The 20996-nt window shown below is 32.6% G+C and overlaps 1 protein-coding gene across 5 annotated transcripts in view; it reads left to right on the top strand.

Moving 5' to 3' along the window:
- Nucleotides 1-11843, top strand: part of AdamTS-A (ADAM metallopeptidase with thrombospondin type 1 motif A) — a 432888-nt gene extending 421045 nt beyond the window's left edge. For all 5 annotated transcript variants that reach the window (XM_075290739.1, XM_075290738.1, XM_075290741.1 and 2 more), the window contains 2 exons: nucleotides 3350-3967; nucleotides 10236-11843. In XM_075290739.1, coding sequence (XP_075146854.1) covers nucleotides 3350-3967; nucleotides 10236-10325 — 708 coding nt within the window. In that variant the 3' untranslated portion in view covers nucleotides 10326-11843. The remainder of the gene's footprint in view (nucleotides 1-3349; nucleotides 3968-10235) is intronic.
- Nucleotides 11844-20996: the final 9153 nt, after the last annotated feature.

Below are 20996 nucleotides of genomic sequence, written 5' to 3'. Positions count from 1 at the left end.
ACGGTTTTTAACAACCATGCAAAAATTGGTCCATATCGGTCCATAATTATATATAGCCCCCATATAAACCGATCCCCAGATTTGACCTCCGGAGCCTCTTGGTGGGGCAAAATTCATCCGATCCGGTTGAAATTTGGTACCTGATGTTAGTTTACGGCCTCTAATAACCATGCAAAAATTGGTCCATATCGGTCCATAATTATATATAGTTCCCATATAAACCGTCCCCAGATTTGACGTCCGGAACCTCTTGGAGGAGCAAAAGTCATCCGATACGGTTGAAATTTGGTACATTTTGTCAATATATGGCCTCTAACAGCCATGTTAAAATTGGTCCATATCGGTCTTTAGTTATATATAGCCGATGACTTATTACACAAAAATTGGTCCATATCGTCAAAAATAATCTACCAAAACTTTATTTCCATAGAAAATTTTGTAAAATTTTATTACTATAGAAAGTTTTGTCAAAATTTCATTTCTATAGAAAGTTTTGTCAAAAGTTTATTTCTATACAAATGTTTGTCAAAATTTTATTTCTATAGAAAATTTTGTCCAAATTTTTTATACCCTGCGCCACACTGTGGAACAGGGTATTATAAGTTAGTGCATATGTTGTAACACCCAGAAGGAGACGAGATAGACACATGGTGTCTTTGGCAATAATGCTCAGGGTGGGTCCCTGAGTCGATATAACCATGTCCGTATGCCCGTCTGTCCGTCCGTCCGTCCGTTCATCCGTCCGTCCGTCTGTCTGTGAACACATTTTTGTGATCAAAGTCTAGGTCGCAATTTAAGTCCAATCGCCTTCAAATTTGGCACATGTTCCTAATTTGGGCCAGAATTGAACCCTATTGATTTTGGAAGAAATCGGTTCAGATTTAGATATAGCTCCCATATATATCTTTCGCCCGATATGCACTAATATGGACCCAGCAGCCAGAGTTTTATTCCGATTTGCTTGAAATTGTACAAACATAACACTTAGTCGTATAGTCAAGTGTGCAAAATTTGATTGAAATCTGTTCAGATTTAGATATAGCTCCCATATATATATTTCGCTCGATATGGACTTATATGGCCCCAGAAGCCATATTTTTGGCCGAAATTTGAAATTTGAAATTTTGCACTAGGAGTACAATTAGTAGTATAGTCAAGTGTGCGAAATTTGATTGAAATCGGTTCAGATTTAGATATAGCTCCCATATATATCTTTCGCCCGATATGGACTAGTATGGTCGTAAAAGCCAGAGTTTTGGCCCAATTTTGTTGAAATTTTGCACAAGGAGTAGATTTAGCATTATAGCTATGCGTGCCAAATTTGGTTGAAATCGATTCAGATTTAGATATAGCTCCCATGTATATCTTTCGCCCGATATGGACTAATATGGTCCTAGAAGCCAGAGTTTTGGTCCACTTTGTTTAAAATTTTACACTAGGAGTACAATTAGTAGTGCAGTTAAGTGTGCAAAATTTGATTGAAATCGGTTCAGATTTAGATATAGCTCCCATATATATCTTTCGCCCGATATGGACTAATATGGTTCTAATAGCCAGAGTTCTGGCCCAATTTGGTTGAAATTTTGCACAGGGAGTAGAATTAGCATTTTAGCTATGCGTGCCAAATTTGATTGAAATCGGTTCAGATTTAGATATAGCTCCCATATATAGTTTTTGCCCGCTTTACACTCATATGACCACATAAGCCAATTTTCTGCTCCGATTTAGATGAAATTTTGCACAGGGAGTAGAATTAGTGTTGTAGCAATGCGTGCCAAATTTGGTTGACATCGGTTCAGATTTAGATATAGCTCCCATATATATTATTTTCTGATTTCGACAAAAATGGTCAAAATACCAACATTTGCCTTATAAAATCGCCACTGCTTAGTGGAAAAGTTGTAAAAATGACTCTAATTTTCCTAAACTTCTAATACATATATATCGAGTGATAAATCATAAATAAACTTTTGCGAAGTTTCCTTAAAATTGCTTCAGATTTAAATGTTTCCCATATTTTTTTACAAACATTGTGTTCCACCCTAGTGCATTAGCCGACTTAAATTTTGAGTCTATAGATTTTGTAGAAGTCTATCAAATTCTGTCCAGATCGAGTGATATTTAAATGTATGTATTTGGGACAAACCTTTATATATAGCACCCAACACATTTGACGGATGTGATATGGTATCGAAAATTTAGATCTACAAAGTGGTGCAGGGTATAATATAGTCGGCCCCGCCCGACTTTAGACTTTCCTTACTTGTTTTTCTATAGAAAATTTTCTCAAAATTTTATTTCTATAGAAAATGTTCTCAAAATTTTTTTTCTATAGAAAATTTGTCAAAATTTTATTTCTATAGAAAATTTTGTCCAAATTTAATTTCTATAGCAAATTTTCTCAAAATTTTATTTCTATACAAAATTTGTCAAAATTTTATTTCTATAGAAAAATTTGTCAAAATTTTATTTCTATAGAAAATTTTGTCAAAATTGCATTTCTATCAGAAATTTTGTAAAAATTTTATTTCTATCAGAAATTTAATGTCTATAGAAAATTTTGTCAGTTTTTCTTTTTTTTTGCCTCAAATTGTCTATTGAAGTCGCAAACATTTATGCTGAAGACTTCAGATTTCGGTTAATCTTTATAACTTATACCAGGTTATAAAACATTTGATCTGTATGCAAGTCAGCCGATTAAACATATTATCTTCTCCGATAGACTCATAATCATTTTCCTAGTTGTACTTCTATATCTCTAATCGGGGGTCCATATACTATTTCTTATTAGCAAGATAGAGGGCGCTATTCTTTATTAATCTTCATGAATAGGAGAGGTATTTAGTAAGTTTATTTATTTAAGCCATTTCATTTTGTATTTGTATTGTCCAATTAACGTTAAATATAAGGTATACTATATATAAGCTCTGCACGACTTTAGTTCTATGGTTTAATAATTACTTTATATATAATAAAATTTAGCAAATCGTAAACACTTGGAATTTACATGGATGTAGAGAATATACCATTACTTTGGAATACTGAATCATTTTCGTTTTTGCTGGGATTTGCGACAATCGTAGAAAATTTCAAGAATGCTTTGTTTTCATGTAAATAAATAGAATAGAGAGAATTTCCAAGGCATTTTTCAAGGGCGCATTTTCTCCGATTTGGCAGTACTGGTTTGTTTGAAAAAGAAAAAAAAAACAAATAAAAGCTTGTTTTAGTTTATAGCGATTAAATTATCTACTTTCTGAAATTTTCTTCTTTACAATTGAATTTACGAAATTAAACTTACAATTAATTTTTTCCAATTTCCCTCCTCCATCACTATCACACACGCACACAGTGCAACTGTGAAGGATATCGAAGAAGGCGTGCCATCTGCTATGATTCGCATCGTCAACGTATTAGCTGTCCGACCAAGGAAAAGGTCATACGTGAAAAATGTAAACCACCGCCGCATTGCTATCCATCATCCTGTTATGAACTGCGTAAATATCGTAAAGCTTTTGCCGACGGTGAATACGTACTGTATGTACATCAAACGCCTATGAAGATTTACTGTCATGATATGCGATCCGCACATCCCAAAGAATATGTCACAGTAAATGAAACGGAAAACTATTCCATTTATTATGATCATAAAACCCGAACTCCCGATCACTGTCCACCCGAATCAAGGGAACGTGAATATCGTGATACATCGTTGAGATCGGGACGTACAACATTCCGAAAAATCGGTATTGATATTGTAACGCTACGAGTATTCGAGGATGATTTCACCTTTGCCGATACGCTGGGTACGCCTCAGCCCTATGGATCGGCAGGTGATTGTTACAATAGACGAAAACAATGTCCGCAAGGAGATTTTTCAATAAATTTGGAGCACACTGGATTTAGGCTGAGGCATGGTGCTGTATGGGAAGCATACGGTAATCATGTGATAATAAAGGAATCATCATCGGTAAGTTTGAAATTGAATTAACATAAGCTAAAATAATTAAATTAAAATAAATGAAATTTAAACTGATTTAAATTAAATTTTAATTTAAAATGAAATGAATTAAGGGAAATTTAATCAAATTATTTCACCATAAACAAAATTCAAATAAAATTAAGGGATAGTAGTTATATAAAAATGATGCACAAGGGGAAAGGGATATTTCGAATGTGATTTTTATTAGAAAATACTTTATGCACTTGACAGGGTGTCCACTCGTGTGCCGGACTCCGTTACAATTAGCTACCGGCTAAAAATCCATCCCTTTTCCTCGGGGTATGAGATCCAGGAATCGCATTTGCATTACTTCGAGGTGGACCCCCATATGATCCTTGACCATCTCCATCTAGTCCGCATCCAGATTCAAGCTTATATTACTTAACATATGTCGTAGAGTCCATGTCAATCTTTTTTCTGCGGAGAACGTGTTCTACAAATCGCCCTATGTTCTCCCAGATCCTCTCGCTCTGTGCCATCTTCTGGATTATATTTCTCCAAGAGACATATCCAACTTCATCTTCTAGCGCTCTCCGTCATTTTGGGCACCGGCTATATCAGAAGAATGTGAGCTCGGCGTCGTTCGAGACCTCTTCCTCTTAGTAAATACAGTTTTCTGACCTGCATTTCCCAATACGATGCAGATACTTGCGAAAATATCCGTGAGCAGAGAACATCTGAGTCATGTAATACGTTACTTCCCCATATCTTCTCTCTTGCCATGACCCTATAATAAGTGCTTGTGTCCATCTGCCCTTTGCCTCCTTTCTCCATCGTTCCTACCATATATCTCTGGTCTCTTATTGAATGTTCGGTATCATGTCCGTCGCGCCTTGTTGTTTGGCCTCGAATACCTTCTGTCGCTCAATCGCCTGTAGGTATATTGGAATCGTTCCCGCTATCGTTAGTGCGGCTTTCCCCATGCGGTATGCTGAAGTAATTCTCCGAACTGCCGTTCTCTGTACTGAAAGCAGCTTTTTCGTATAATCCGTCTCTGTAGGATCAACGTTCAGATTTCACATCCATAGAGGGGTATACTGCTAGTCATCTCCATGAGCATCCTTCTTCTTTTTGGAAGAGGACTTCCTATGTTTGGAGTACATTAGTTTCGAGGCCAACCTTAGTCCAAGGTACTTGATTGACTGTGTTATTGGGACTACCATGTCGTCTATGTGCATCTCTATTTCTGGAGACAGTTCCGTCTCGTTCGTAGAAGTTCAGTTTTTTGTTAAGCCATGCGTGTCTAACCGGTCTTTCGAGCGTATCATGATTTGGCTGAGTTTTCGTTGAGTATTTTCAGTATTTTTCGCCCTTAGGTTAGGTTAGGTGCCAGCCAGATGTATCAGGCTCACTTAGACTATTCAGTCCATTGTGATACCACATTGGTAAACTTCTCTCTTATCACTGAGTGCTGCCCGATTCCATGTTAAGCTCAATGACATGGGAGCTCATTTTTATAGCCGAGTCCGAACGGCGTTCCATATTGCAGTGAAACCACTTAGAGAAGCTTTGAAACCCTCAGAAATGTCACCAGCATTACTGAGGTGGGATAATCCACAGCTGAAAAACTATTTTGGTTTTCGGTCGAAGCAGGAATCGAACCCACGACCTTGTGTATGTAAGGCGGGCATGCTAACCATTGCACCACGGTGGCTCCCATTTTTCGCCCTCATCACCGCGGCTATATCATCAGCGTAGCCAACAAGAAATGTATCGTTTGGCATAGGTATCTTCAGTATTTCGTCGAATGTCGCTTTCCAGAGATCTGGTCAAAGGATTAAGCCCCATGCGGCATATGAGGTCACCATTCTTCTTTGGCCCTATATAGCCTCATATATAGTTAAACTCGGTCCCTAAGATAGTCCTTCAATATCTTCCTTAAGTATTTCGCTATGTGAAATATCGTCTCCAGAGTGTATATTACGTTTACCCACCTAGCCTTGCCAGTAGAATTACACAGTCTTACACAAGTTTACATACGGTTTAAGAAATTGTATTTTCTTTAATTATTAAAATATAATAAAATATGCATATATATGCTTTAGATTTTGTAAATTAATTTGAAAAACAAAGTATTTCTCCATTTTCAAGAAGATGTTTTTAGTATGGATTATAAACAACAACAAGAAACATGATTAGTTATAAGGTAAAAACCTCAATGGTATGTAAACTTATGTGAGACTGTGTATATACTTCAAAGCGTGACTGCCCTGTTGTGTCGCCTGAACGGCATCTGATACTTCCTTTAGGGCTCCTAGTGTCGATTTCCCAGGTATAAATCCATATTATCTCGCGGACAGACCCCCAACAGTCTTGATAGCTTCGTCAAGTCTTGGTTTGATGAGCCGTACGAATAGTTTTCCAGCTGCGTTCAGCATGCGCAATGTCCGGTACGACGATGAGGATGCTTCGTCGATGTCGGTATACTACTATGCGAACAGGGTTATTCTTCTTATTTGGCTTGGCCTTATTGCAGCAGACCTTTATTATTGACAATGTACTTTGCGTCTCGTCTATTTGGATTCTTCTCCGAGTGCCTGTCGAATTCAAGTATTAATATATACCTTCGAGCTTGTTGACGTCTTTGAAAGTCTCGCGAGTTTCTCTTCGTCGTGTAGCAACTTTGCCCAGCAGTCGGAAAGAGATCTTTAGATGGTTAGTTCCGGGTGTATGTCTCTAGGATTCCCCATTCTCGTATCTTTTGAATAATGTCCTCAGCCTGGTCGCCGGAATTATATGTAGTGCCAAAGTTCGCAACAGTCATGCCTATCCGTGCGTGCATATCTAGGAACTTCCTTCCTCTTGAGTCTGTAGTTCTCATTCCCCACTCAATCGCCTGTGAGTTAAAGTACCCCGATATTACCAGATCGCATGTATCATTCTCACTTAGACTATTCAGTCCATTGTGATACTAGAGTGGTGAACTTCTCTCTTATCACTAAGTGCTACCCGATTCCATGTTATGCTCATTGACAAGAAACTCCTTTTTATAGTCGAGTCCGAACGGCGTTCCACATTGCAGGTGGGATAATCCACCGCTGAAAACCTTTTTGGTGTTCGGTCGAAGCCGGAATCGAGCCCACCACCTTGTTTATGCAAGGCGGGCATGATAACCATTGCACCACGGTGGCTCCCGTTTGCTTGGAAGTCAGCGATGCTATCACTAGGAGTTAGATATCACCTTAACAGGTTGGCTGATAAGTCCTTGATCTGACACATAGATGGCGTCGCTAGTATTAAATGCATATTATTTTTATATAGTACCAACCTTCAAGTGATTCGTGTCAAAATTTGACGTCTGTAAGTCAATTAGTTTGTGAGATAGACCGTCTTTTGTGAAGCAACTTTCTTTTGATAAAATACTGTTTTCTGAAGGAGAAAAATACGGTGGAAGCAAAAACTTGGCTTGATAATGAGTTTCCGGACTCTTCCCCAGGGAAATCAACAATAATTGATTGGTATGCAAAATTCAAGCGTGGTGAAATGAGCACGAAGGACGGTGAACGCAGTGGGCGCCGGAAAGAGGTGGTTACGAAAACATCAAAAAAATCCACAAAATGATTTTGAATGACCGGAAGTTTATCGAGATAGCAGAGGCCTTAAAGATATCAAAGGAACGTTTTGGTCATATCATTCATAATATTTGGATATGCGGAAGCTCTGTGCTCTGTGGGTGCCGCGCGAGCTCACATTTGACCAAAAACTACAACGTGTTGATGATTCTGAGCGGTGTTTGCAGCTGTTAACTCGTAATACACCCGAGTTTTTCCGTCCATATGTGACAATGGATGAAACATGGCTCCATCACTACACTCCTGAGTCCAATCGACAGTCGGCTGAGTGGACAGCAACCGGTGAACCGTCTCCGAAGCGTGGAAAGACTCAAAAGTCCGCTGCAAAGTAATGGCGTCTGTTTTTTGGGATGCGCATGGAATAATTTTATCGATTATCTTGAGAAGGGAAAACCCATCGAAATCACGGCAAAACGGCCCCATATGAAGAAGAAAAAAGTGTTGTTCCACCAAGACATTGCCATTGCCACAAGTCATTGAGAACGATGGCAACAATGCATGAATTGGGCTTCGAATTGCTTCCCCACCCACCGTATTCTCCAGATCTGGCCCCCAGCGACTTTTTCTTGTTCTCAGACCTCAAAACGATGCTCGCAGGGAAAAAATTTGGCTGCAATGAAGAGGTGACCGCCGAAACTGAGGCCTATTTTGTGGCAAAACCGAAGGAGTACTACCAAAATGGTATCAAAAAATTGGAAGGTCGTTATAATCGTTGTATCGCTCTTGAAGGAAACTATGTTGAATAATAAAAACGAATTTCGACAAAAAAATGTGTTTTTCTTTGTTATACCGGGGACTTATCAGCCAACCTGTTACAATTCTGTCATTCGCAATCTGCACCCAAACGAAGCCATTGCCGCATCCGCAGTCCTTTATGGGTGGCCTATAAGTTGGAAACCATACAGCAGCTGTTTCAGTATTGTCTTCGATCCAAACGCCGTTTGTCATATTGCAATATTGCTCACTGATAATAACAAAATCTGTTTCCTTTTCATTCACAATGTGGGGTAGGAGAGCGTGTGCCACCTATGCCGTGTTCATGTTTGCTTGTAATAACTTCACTACTTGTTATTTGCAGTGGGTTTCTTTTAATTTAATTTATTTTAATTTAATTATACCCTGCGCCACACTGTGGAACAGGGTATTATAAGTTAGTGCATATGTTTGTAACACCCAGAAGGAGACGAGATAGACACATGGTGTCTTTGGAAATAATGCTCAGGGTGGGTCCCTGAGTCGATATAACCATGTCCGTCCGTCCGTCCGTCCGTCTGTCTGTGAACACATTTTTGTGATCAAAGTCTAGGTCGCAATTTAAGTCCAATCGCCTTCAAATTTGGCACATGTTCCTAATTTAGGTCAGAATAGAACCCTATTGATTTTGGAAAAAATCGGTTCAGATTTAGATATAGCTCCCATATATATCTTTCGCCCGATATGGACTAGTGTGGACCCAGCAGCCAGAGTTTTATACCGATTTGCTTGAAATTTTGTACCAACATAACACTTAGTCGTATAGTCAAGTGTGCAAAATTTGATTAGATTTAGATATAGCTCCCATATATATCTTTCGCCCGATATGGACTTATATGGCCCCAGAAGCCAGATTTTTGTCCGAATTTGGTTGAAATTTTGCACTAGGAGTACAATTAGTAGTATAGTCAAGTGTGCAAAATTTGATTGAAATGGGTTCAGATTTAGATATAGCTCCCATATATATCTTTCGCCCGATATGGACTAATATGGTCCTAAAAGCCAAAGGTTTGGCCCAATTTGGTTAAAATTTTGCACAGGGAGTAGATTTAGCATTGTAGCTATGCGTGCCAAATTTGGTTGAAATCGATTCAGATTTAGATATTGCTCCCATATATAGCTTTCGCCCGATATGCACTTATATGGACCCAGAAGCCAGAGTTTTATCCCGATTAGCTTGAAATTTTGCACAAGGAATACAATTGGTAGTATAGTCATGTATGCCAAATTTGATTGAAATCGGTTCAGATTTAGATAAAGCTTCCATATATATTTTTCGCCGGATATGGACTTATATGGCCCCAGAAGCCACAGTTTTGGCCCAATTTGGTTGAAATTTTGCACTAGAAGTACAATTAGTAATATAGTCATGTATGCCAAAATTGATTGAAATCGGTTCAGATTTAGATATAGCTCCCATATATATGTTTTTCTGATTTCGACAAAAATGGTCAAAATACCAAAATTTTCCTTGTAAAATCGCCACTGCTTAGTCGAAAAGTTGTAAAAATGACTCTAATTTTCCTAAACTTCTAATACATAAATATCGAGCGATAAATCATAAATAAACTTTTGCGAAGTTTCCTTAAAATTGTTTCCCATATTTTTATTTTTTACTAAAATTGTGTTCCAGCCTAGTGCATTAGCCAACTTAAATTTTGAGTCTAAAGATTTTGTAAAAGTCTATCAAATTCTGTCCAGATCGAGTGATATTTAAATGTATGTATTTGGGACAAACCCTTATATATAGCACCCAACACATTTGACGGATGTGATATGGTATCGAAAATTTAGATCTACAAAGTGGTGCAGGGTATAATATAGTCGGCCCCGCCCGACTTTAGACTTTCCTTACTTGTTTTATTTTATTTTAGTTAAATTAATTTAATTAATCTTTTGTTTTCTTTCAGAATTCCATCACCTCCCACAGAGCGCTGTGTGGCGGCTGGTGCGGAGGCTGTCGGATATCTAGTAAATCAGCCCTTTATCTAAATGTGTGATAATCTAACGCTGACAGCGTGGGAATCTCAGCCCTGTTTAGCTTTATGAGGGCAGTTTCTATAACGAATTTATATTTGTTTGGTGCTAAAAACAACAACTGCTGTTTTCGATTTACTACCAATTTACTTGAACTACTACTACAACTTACTACTACCACTACAGTGAAGCAAACAAATGCAAGAGATGCAAAGAGAGTGAGAGCAGTTCAAGAGGAAACAAACTCCGTGGAAAGAAATCGAAATTTGTATTTTATGCATTTATTCCTGATTTAAAAGTTCCTTTTGGTCTTTTTTAAGGATTTTTTTTATATACACACAAACTATTTACTTACGATGACTAACTTAAAAACAAAAAGAAAGAAAAAAAATCCTTGGATATCTGGAGAGAATGAATCTAAAAGTGAACTTTTAGGGATTTTTGAAGAGCAAGGAAAAACAGAAAGTGATAAACCAACTGAATCAGAAACAACAACAACAACAAATCCTACATACAAACGAATGTAAAACAACTCATAGAAGAGTTGGAATTAACCACTCTTAACACGAAAGTAGTAAAAAGGGGGAAATATATCCTTGAAACGAAGACTACATAAAATCCAAAACCAAAAACAAGAAAAAAAACCCCTCAAAACAAAAAAACAAAATCATATGCCATCACATTGATAGATTATAAATCCATTAATAGCCAAAAAAAGAAAATATTTGCCCCAAATATCATTAAAAATTATTCATTAAAAAATTCCACCTAAAACCGAAACCCCTACAATCCCCCCCATAACCCACCAAACGATAACATTCACATTTCACAAAAATAAAAGCTCTGTTTTATTTCTAGTAAAAATTTTCTTTTTGTGGGAAAAAGAAATAGAGAAATTTAATCGAAGAGCTTTATTTCAACAACACAAAAAAATGAAAAGCTTTTAAAGGCCTTTCATCGCTCATTAGTTGAAAAGTTAAGCCCCTCAAAAGCTTTGACGTCAGCTATATACATATATGTTTATTTTTTTTTAATTTATTTTTGTATTTTTAAATGAAAGCAAACACTAAAGTTGAATTTTCTCAGCTTTTATATATTTATATATATGTATGTATACCTAAATGTACTACAATTATTATTAATTAATTAATAATTACTACTCGTGTATCCAATATATAATTTAATGTGAGACAAAAGTAAAAACACAAAAAAAATAAAACAACAAAATCCCAAAACCATTATTAATTTGTAATTTTAGCAAAATGCTATTTAATTTGTTATATGTCTCGCAATTTGGCCCGGGGCTTGGACCACCATCACTGGTTGATGATAATTAGAATTAGAAAATCTATGTCCAGTCTTAGGCCAAAAGTTTAAAATGTAATTTTTAATATAATAGAAATGTTCTAGTATTACTTTGCTATCTATAAAACAAAAAAATTGTTTTTAATAATTTACATTTTATTATATCATTTATTATTTACACTTTAGTGTGTGTCCTTCAAAATAAAAAAAAAAAAAGCTTAAAGTTTTGAAACAAATATTTGCTTCATAATTTAATTAATTTGAGTTGGATTATTTGTAAAACGATTCGAAGGCTTACCAAATATTTCCCCCTGAATAAATGGATCAGGGTTGCCATATTATGAAACCGAGATGCCATATTTCGTTATTGTTGTCTAAATACAAATGACCGTCCTATGCCGTTATATTACATTTCATTAGATAGACATTTTTGTTTAACTTTTCAAGATGACTAAAATTTAGCCCAATTGTGATTAAATTTTTTCACCCAGTTTAAAAAAAAAAAATTCCCATACCTAATAAATGAGAACAAAAGATATCCCCTAAAGTATTGTAAAGTATATATAATTCCAACAAATTGTTAATCAAACACCATACAAAAACAATACAAGAGCATAGCTCTTCTTTAGTGAGAGAGGGAGAGATAAACTTAATGTAAAACCTCTAGATGGCGCTGAGAATCTCTGGCATTATAAGGCAGTTTGGGTAAATAAAAAACGAGTATTCACTCACTACACTTACCGACTAAATAGTTTTATAATCATATTAACACTATTTCGATGCCCTCATTCCAGAGTACGCTAAGTCGACTTAGCATGTTTTGATGGAGTTCGCTGTTTTTTATTCGGGTTGATGTGAATTGCATCCTGTCAAAATTTCGAATTTATTGGACATTTCTATCAAAAGTTATGGTTAATATTGTTCTTAGCCTGTGTTTTAAAAAATGTCCAATCCAAAAAGGGCAAAAAGCTTTGTTCGGTCTAAAGTGGTCTAAGCCATTTTTGGGTATGTTCTATTATCACTATTTTCAGTTCGTATATACTAAAAAAAATTATTAAAAATATGATTTTAAGACCGAAAATAAGGGAATTTCTATCTTATACGGTTTTTGAGAAATTTCAAAAAACAAAATTTGTTTCTTGTTTTCAGTAAAAATTCATTTTTTAACTTAGCGCACTTTGGAATGTGGACAACGATTTTATATTAAAAATATTTCTATTTTTTTTTCAACCAACAATTAATTTCAAAGGAAAATGTTTGAAAATTTTACTTGGAGCGACATCTGATGAGTTTCTAAAGGATCTTAAATTATAATTCTTGTGGCAAGAAGAAGATTCTAGTTAATTATTTAAAGTTTTTAGCCAAGATAACCTCTCAATATACCAATTAATTTTATTATTATAATTAGAAAAAAATATATAATTTTTAATTAGGGTTTTTTTATGTTCTTGGTGAAAAGAAGAAAGAAATCTTTACCCTTTGTTTGGAATTTAATACTGCCTATAATACATACAACAAAAATTTGACTCAATTATTTAGATTTAAACAAAAATATATTGAATTGAAGCTTTAAGCTTTTTTTGTTTGTTTATTTTTACTTACAAACAAAACATCAAAATAGACACACACTTAAAGTTATTCATATTAAAAAAAAAAAAAACAAAAGTTAGAATTTATTTATTTGAAATAATTACTAACGACATCTGTGTTCAAAATATATGAAATCTAAACTTTCATAAACTCTTATAATTATAGCACATTTTTAAGAGAAAAGAAAATAACAATATAATGTTTAGAATTTTGTTGGTTTATATAGTGAGAAGAAAAATGTTGAAACAAATAATATTTCTATTGAAAATTACTGCCATATAATAAAAAGATAATAATAGCAAAAGTACAATTTTCTATAATATAATAGCTGGCATGCTATCATTTTATAGTAACGAAGAAAAAGAAAAATATCAAACTATTCCCCAAATGCCAAAATTTTAAATGTCCTTAATATCATGCTAACCTGCTTGGCTTTGTACTAACAAAAAAAAAACGCTTAATATTTTTTAATCTACTAAAAAATCTTTTAAAGCTAAATTGTCTACTACTAAAAAAAAAACACTCAATAAACACAAATGTTTATGACCGTATATTATTGAGAATCAAATGGAATTCATATGAAATTCCAATGTTTGTGTTTAATGAGATATTTCAAAAAAATTGCCATAATCATAGGTTATAACTAGATTTCGTATGTTTTATCAATAAAGAAAAAATATTCTTTAAATAGATACAGTGAACTTGGATTAGGGTCTACTGCCCCTGCCCCCCCCCCCCACACACACACACACACAACAAAATTCCCCATTTCCAATTCAAATCTCTGAGGAGATATTTATGTTATATTAACATAAATTGATCTCAACTTGTAACGTGTCTGCCTTATTGCCTGCCTTCTACTATAATACTCATAGGAATAAAGTAATCTCAAGATCAAGGAGTCTCTAACTGAAATTATTTAGGAGAAAATTAAGCTTGACCTATATTATCAGATTGGTAGAATTTTACGTTTGAAAGATACTTGAATTCATGCCTATATATCAAACATAGCCTTCATAAATTATAAGAAATAAAGATGGAAATAGGTATAATTACACATGATTGCGAAATATAATTAAAATTTACATTTGAAAAATCTTTGAAATTTTGTTAAAACATTTATTGTAATGCAAGCGACTATCAATAAAAAAAACTGCTGCATATTCAACATGTTTTGTATGAGTTTATATGAGATACCAAAAATTTTGTTTGTTTTATATTTCAGAATATTTTTTATTTACAAAACTGTCTGGATGATTCCATTTGTAATATATGTTGAATTCAAACTAAACGTGGCTTGGTGAAGTCTTGTATCGAAAAAATAACCCTAAAGGTGGATACTAAGTTCGAGTTTAGCCGCTAAAATCGCCATTTTTTCACGATTACTTTTCTTAATTAATCCACCTTAAGGAATACAAACGTTGTGTAAATTTACTTTGGGGTATTCCTCATCAAGTTATAACAAAATTTGCAACTAATATGTATAATTTTATGCCGGTTTTTTACTGATTTAGTTTTCACTTTAGCGATTTTAGCGGCTTAACTCGAACTTAATAACCACACAAAAAAAAATTTCTGATTCAATCACGAAATTAATTGATCCAATTAATTTTTTAATTGAAATGTCTTCAATCACAGAAATGATAGTGTCAATTAAATAATTAATTGAAGGTCAATTAAAAAATTAATTGATCCAATTAAAAAATTAATTGATACTATTAATTTTTGTGATTGATTTTTGTTTCAATTAAAAAATTTGTTGATTCAATTAAATTTTTAATTGAATATTTTTTAAAACTCAATTAAAATTTTAATTGGAAAATTGTTCGTGAAATTTTTTTCTGTGCACCTTAAGTCAAATGCCAGAGATATACATATCTGTATTATAATAAATAAATGCATTTGAGAAATGTGTGAATTCAATAGAGATTCAACATAAATACAATCTGTAATAGATATAAAGTTTTAAAATCCTTCATTTTTATACTTTCTCTCATTTCAAAAGTTTATTTTCCTTACCACTAAAGAAAGGAATCCATTTAAAAATAAAAAATAAATATCATTGTAGTTATTACAATGTATTATGCCGTTTTATTTTGAAATGCTTTGAAAAATTAATGAATTCAAGTCCTTTATAGTTTATGCTTATAACTCTACCCTGTATGAGTCAGAACTCCTTGAGCACCAATGGCCCAATATTTCCAAGTTCACACTATTTTTCCTTATGCTTTGCCCCTTTATGCAATAAGAAGAAATGTATTTGCTTTATTTGGGGGTTAGCATCTACCTCATTATGCGATTATAATTCATTTTATATATATTTATATACAAAAAAAAACAACATTGTAAAGCTTGGCCCAAAACAAAAATTAAATGAAAATTTCAGGAAAATTTCAAAGTATTTGAAAGAAAAAAAATTAAATGAAAATTTCTAAGTATTTGAAAAAGATTAGACAGAAAGAAATATACAGAAGAACAAATTAAAAAAAAAATAAAAATACTGCCTTAAAACGCTATGAATTCAATGTAATTTCACTTTTTGAAAATGAGTTCAATACAAACATTTTCACTCCTTTTTCATTACGTTTTCCTCACATTATCTTTGACAAGAAGTGATAAAGTGAAGAAAATTTAATTTTTTTAATAATAATATGATTGTAGAAATCAATGCGTCGTGATGATTAAAAATCCAAAAAGCACTAAATTTTATTTTTGACAAATTATCAATTCCTTTGTCTTGAGAAAATCGTACATAAGTCTAAGGTTACTTAGTTAATCCAAAATGTATATAAACGAAACGAAAAATAATCTACGACTACAAGATAATTGAAAACAAAAAAAAAAGTAGGATTTGAAATAGTGGTTAACTCTTTTTCCTGTTTGAATAATTTCATTTCATTTTTTTGTTTATTAAAAAGAATGAATGAAATGTCCAAAATTTTTAAACAAAATTTTACTAAACTCTTTTTCTTGATGCATTAAAAACAACTGGTCTAGCGGAAGAACAAAATCACTGATTATTTGCGTTCTAATTGTGTCCCTGCTCGGGCGCCAAAATTTTATTCCCATATAACTTATAGAAAATGTTAAACCAGAATTTGTATTGCCTTTCGATTTGAATAATGATCATATTGTAAATTGACTATGTTCCTGATCAAGTGACCAAATGTTATTCCCATTAAAAACAACTGGTCTAGCGGAAGAACAAAATCACTGATTATTTGTGCACTAATTGTGTCCCTGCTTGGGCGCCAAAATTTTATTCCCATATAACTTATAGAAATTGTTTCAACTGCCTTTGTGTTGTCTTCCTATATGACTATGGGCTGCTCGGGCACCAAAATTTTATTCCCATATAACTTATAGAAAATGTTAAACCAGAATTTGTATTGCCTTTCTATTTGAATAATGATCATATTTTAAATTGACTATGTTCCTCATCAAGTGCCAAAATTTTATTCCCATTAAAAACAACTGGTCTAGCGGAAGAACAAAATCACTGATTATTTGTGCGCTAATTGTGTCCCTGCTCGGGCGCCAAAATTTTATTCCCATGTAACTTATAGAAAATGTGAAATCAAAATCTGTATTGCCTTCCTATTTGAAGAATTATCCTATTGAAAATTGACTATGTCCCTGCTCGGGCGCCAAAAATTTTATTCCCATGTCATTTACAGAAAATGTTTGAACTGCATTTGTGTTGTCTTCTTGTTAGAAAAACGAACATATTGCAAATCGACTATGTCCCTGCACGGGTGCCAAATTTTTATTCCCTTGTCATTAATAGAAATTGTTAAAACGGGATATATTATTTAATTAACCATAATTTTGCAAATTGACTATGTGTCTGCTCGGGCGCCAAAAATTTTTCCCATGTCAGTTATAGAAAATATTAAAAAGTTATATAGTATGTCAAGAAAGTGTATTGACAATAGGATAAAAATTATCTTTTGTTCCAAAATTAAATATAATGAAATTTTATTTGCAAAGTACACATACGTACACAGCATTCCTGAAAAAAAATAAAATATTTAATCAGAAATTTTGATTTTATTCGATATTTAATATTTCACTTATTTCTGGAATTTGAAATATTTGACAATGTCAAAAGACCTTCTTGACATACTGTATATGTTACCTTTCTATTTAAGTAACCATACTTATGTAAATTGTCTACCGTATGTGCCTGATCGGGCGCCAAAATTTTATAACATAGGACAAATTTTCCAGTATATTTTTAATAATTACAAAAAAGAAAAAATCTTGGTTTTGGCTGTTTCAGTCAATATTTTCAGTGTTCTGTTTTTTTTATTATTTTATTTTATTTATTTATTTTTTTTTTTTTTTGTTATTTCTTAATTGTTTTTAATTCTTCAGTCTTTTTGTTTGACTTCATAGTTAATTTAATTTTTATTGCATATACAAATCTATCTTGTAGCACAAGAAATACTATTGACCTATAATGATAAACTATGCCACGAAAATATACAATTTTAAGGACAAATTTCTTTCCCTGCACGGGTGCCAAAATTTTATTCCCTTCTCATTAATAGAAATTGTTAAAACGGAATATATTATTTAATTAACCATAATTTTGCAAATTGACTATGTGTCTGCTCGGGCGCCAAAAATTTTTCCCATGTCAGTTATAGAAAATATTAAAAAGTTATATAGTATGTCAAGAAAATGTATTTACAATAGGATAAAAATTATATTTTGTTCCAAAATTAAATATAATGAAATTTTATTTGTAAAGTATACATACGTACACAGCATTCCTGCGAAAAAAAATAAAATATTTAATTAGAAATTTTGATTTTATTCGATATTTAATATTTCACTTATTTCTGGAATTTGAAATATTTGGCAATGTCAAAAGACCTTCTTGACATACTGTATGTGTTACCTTCCTATTTAAGTAATCATACTTATGTAAATTGTCTACCATATGTGCCTGCTCGGGCGCCAAAATTTTATAACATATGACAAATTTTCCAGTATATTTTTCATAATTACAAAAAAGAAAAAATCTTGGTTGTGGCTGTTTTAGTCAATATTTTCAGTGTTTGTTTTTTTTTATTATTTTATTTTATTTATTTATTTTTTTGTTATTTCATAATTGTTTTAAAATTTTCCGTCTTTTAGTTTGATTTCATAGTTAATTTAATTTTTATTGCATATGTAAATCTATCTTGTAGCACAAGAAATAATGATAAACTATGTCACGAAAATATTATACAATTTTAAGGACAAATTTCTTTAAAATAAAGATTAAATAAAATTTTTAATTTAATTTTTACTTTAATTTGTTTCCATTAAATTTAGCACACAAATCTTTGAAATTTATGTTACTGAAACTTGTGTTACTATTCAATTTTAAGGAAAAATTTCTTTAAAAAAAAAAGATTAAATAAAGTTCTTAAATTTTGCTTTAATTTGTTTTCATTAAATTTAGCACACAAATCTTTGAAATTTTTGTTAAATTAAAACTTTTGCATCCTAACACAATTTTTCTTGAGTGAATGAACATATAACGAATTGACCTATTTATTAGTCTACCATTACAGATTTTTATGGTGTTGTGGAAAAAAAGAGTATTTTTCGAAAGCGAAAACTGGTGTTTCTTATTTAAAAAAAAAAATCTATTAAATCAGTTTATTTAGATTTTCACGACAAATTATTGAACATTTTTTAATTCTTTGTATCATTAATTATTTATGTTGGCCAAGTTTTCCTACGTTAGTCCTAAATTATAAAAAAATCAAATTTTGATTTATAATCGCATCTTTGAGAATACTTCACCCCTCAACCCGTATCTTTGATATAATACAATCGTTGTATAATAACCATAATAAAAAAAACAGCTAGTTTAATTTGTCTATTTAATATAAAATTGTAGAAAGAAATTTAAAAACAAAAATAAAAACCTATTTAAGTTTTACGCTTCATACTATCTAGTTACTAGCATTACTACTATTATTATGGTACTAAATAAAAAAAACACAAAAATACCACATAAAATTTCAATAGAAAATATGTATATGTAGCCAACTTTATTCGATTAAGAAATGTGCATATAATTTACTATTACTTAAGAAACTAAATAAATATAAAAAAAAAACATGTGAACCTTAATGAATTGTGTCATTGTAGAAATTTTGTATATTTTTAATTAAATGTATAACGTATTTTAAATTAATAAATAAAAAAAATCCACATTTACACCAATCATATGATAATCGTAACGAATTACCTACACGCACACATATATATCGCTATTCAACACATATCATACTGACATTTAATACATACATCAATCTATCTATATACATATATTATATATTGTAAACAAACAAAACAACAAAAACTACCATTTACATATCCATTCGAAATGAACGATGTAATAAATATTTCAAATTTTTATTTGAATGATAAAATTTTAATTGTTATGCATTTTATTATTTACTACGTTTTGTGGTTTGCTGGGATTTTGGGAAAATTTTGTACTTTTGAGTACAAAATTGAGTCAAGATATATCGGACAGAAGGAATGAGAAGCAAATATATAAAGACATTTATTAAGTTAGGTGCTATATTCTTATATTATCGGTTATTTAGGCACTACAAAATAAAAACATATTTGATATTATATTTAACGTTTACAATACGAAGATGTTCACAAATATGAAGATTCAATACAGAAATTAGTTTTGTACAAGCAGTTATTTTGAGCGAAAATCGTAAATTTTTAATCTTCTTACTATATAAAAATAAGTCGGGGTTTCCTTCTTGACGCTATAACTCCAGAACGCACGAACCAAACTCCAGAACGCACGAACCGATTTCCACGACTTGGCATTCGTTGGAAAGGCCTCGGGATTTGTGAGGTTTATAGCACAGAAAAAAGTTTCAACGTAAAAGCGGGAAAATCTTTTTTATATACAGTGCTATCTCTGAAGCAACTCCAGAACGCACGGACCGATTTCCACGGTTTTTGCATTCGTTGGAAAGGCCTCGGGCTATGTTCAAGAAAAGTTTCAAAAGAAAAGTGGGAAATTCTATTTTTACATATAGCGCATATTACAAAAATTTATAATTTGAATTCATCGCATTTGCTTTTGTTATAAAATAATTTATTTTTTCACTTGAAAAATGTTCGGAGAACGTAGAGGGTAATAATGTGGTTAAAATAGGGTACCTCATTTTTTTTGGGCCAAACTTTTCCGATTTGGGTGAAATTTCCAAGGAAGGTTATGGGTGATGCCTAGACAAATGCCCGCCACTTTATGTTTCGATATATGGTTGCGGAGGTGGGCCGCCCCTTTATACGACTTGTGTTTAAAGTACATTAAAACAAGTATATATGGCCGTAAGTTCAGCCAGGCAATCCAGGCTCCACCATGGATTGCGTAGAAACTTCTACGAAAGACTGTCATTCACAATCGAATTACTTCGGTTGTGGTATCTTAAAACTTCTTAACATCGTTTTCTAAATTGTGAGTTAGTCCATACGCGGTAGAGAGCCAGAATTGAAATATGGGGGTCCCATATAGGGAGGGGGGCTATTTAGAATTATGAACTTGATATGGACCAATTTTTGTGTGATTGGGGATCGATTTATCTGAGGGCCATTAGCGTAGCTAGACAATTTTCCTAGGGGGGGCTATAGCCCCCCTAGCTAAAAATTTATATTTCATTTATTTATATTTCAATTAATGTTTTATTTCATAAAAATGAATAAAAAAGATTAGACATCAAAATAACTCGAAAATTAATTTATAATAAAGCAAGTAAAAGTAG

The sequence above is a fragment of the Haematobia irritans genome, chromosome 1, assembly GCF_050003625.1.
Source record: "Haematobia irritans isolate KBUSLIRL chromosome 1, ASM5000362v1, whole genome shotgun sequence".
Classification (NCBI taxonomy): domain Eukaryota; kingdom Metazoa; phylum Arthropoda; class Insecta; order Diptera; family Muscidae; genus Haematobia; species Haematobia irritans.
The sequence above is the reverse complement of the archived record's forward strand: the minus strand, read 5'-3'. Positions and strand labels throughout refer to the sequence as shown.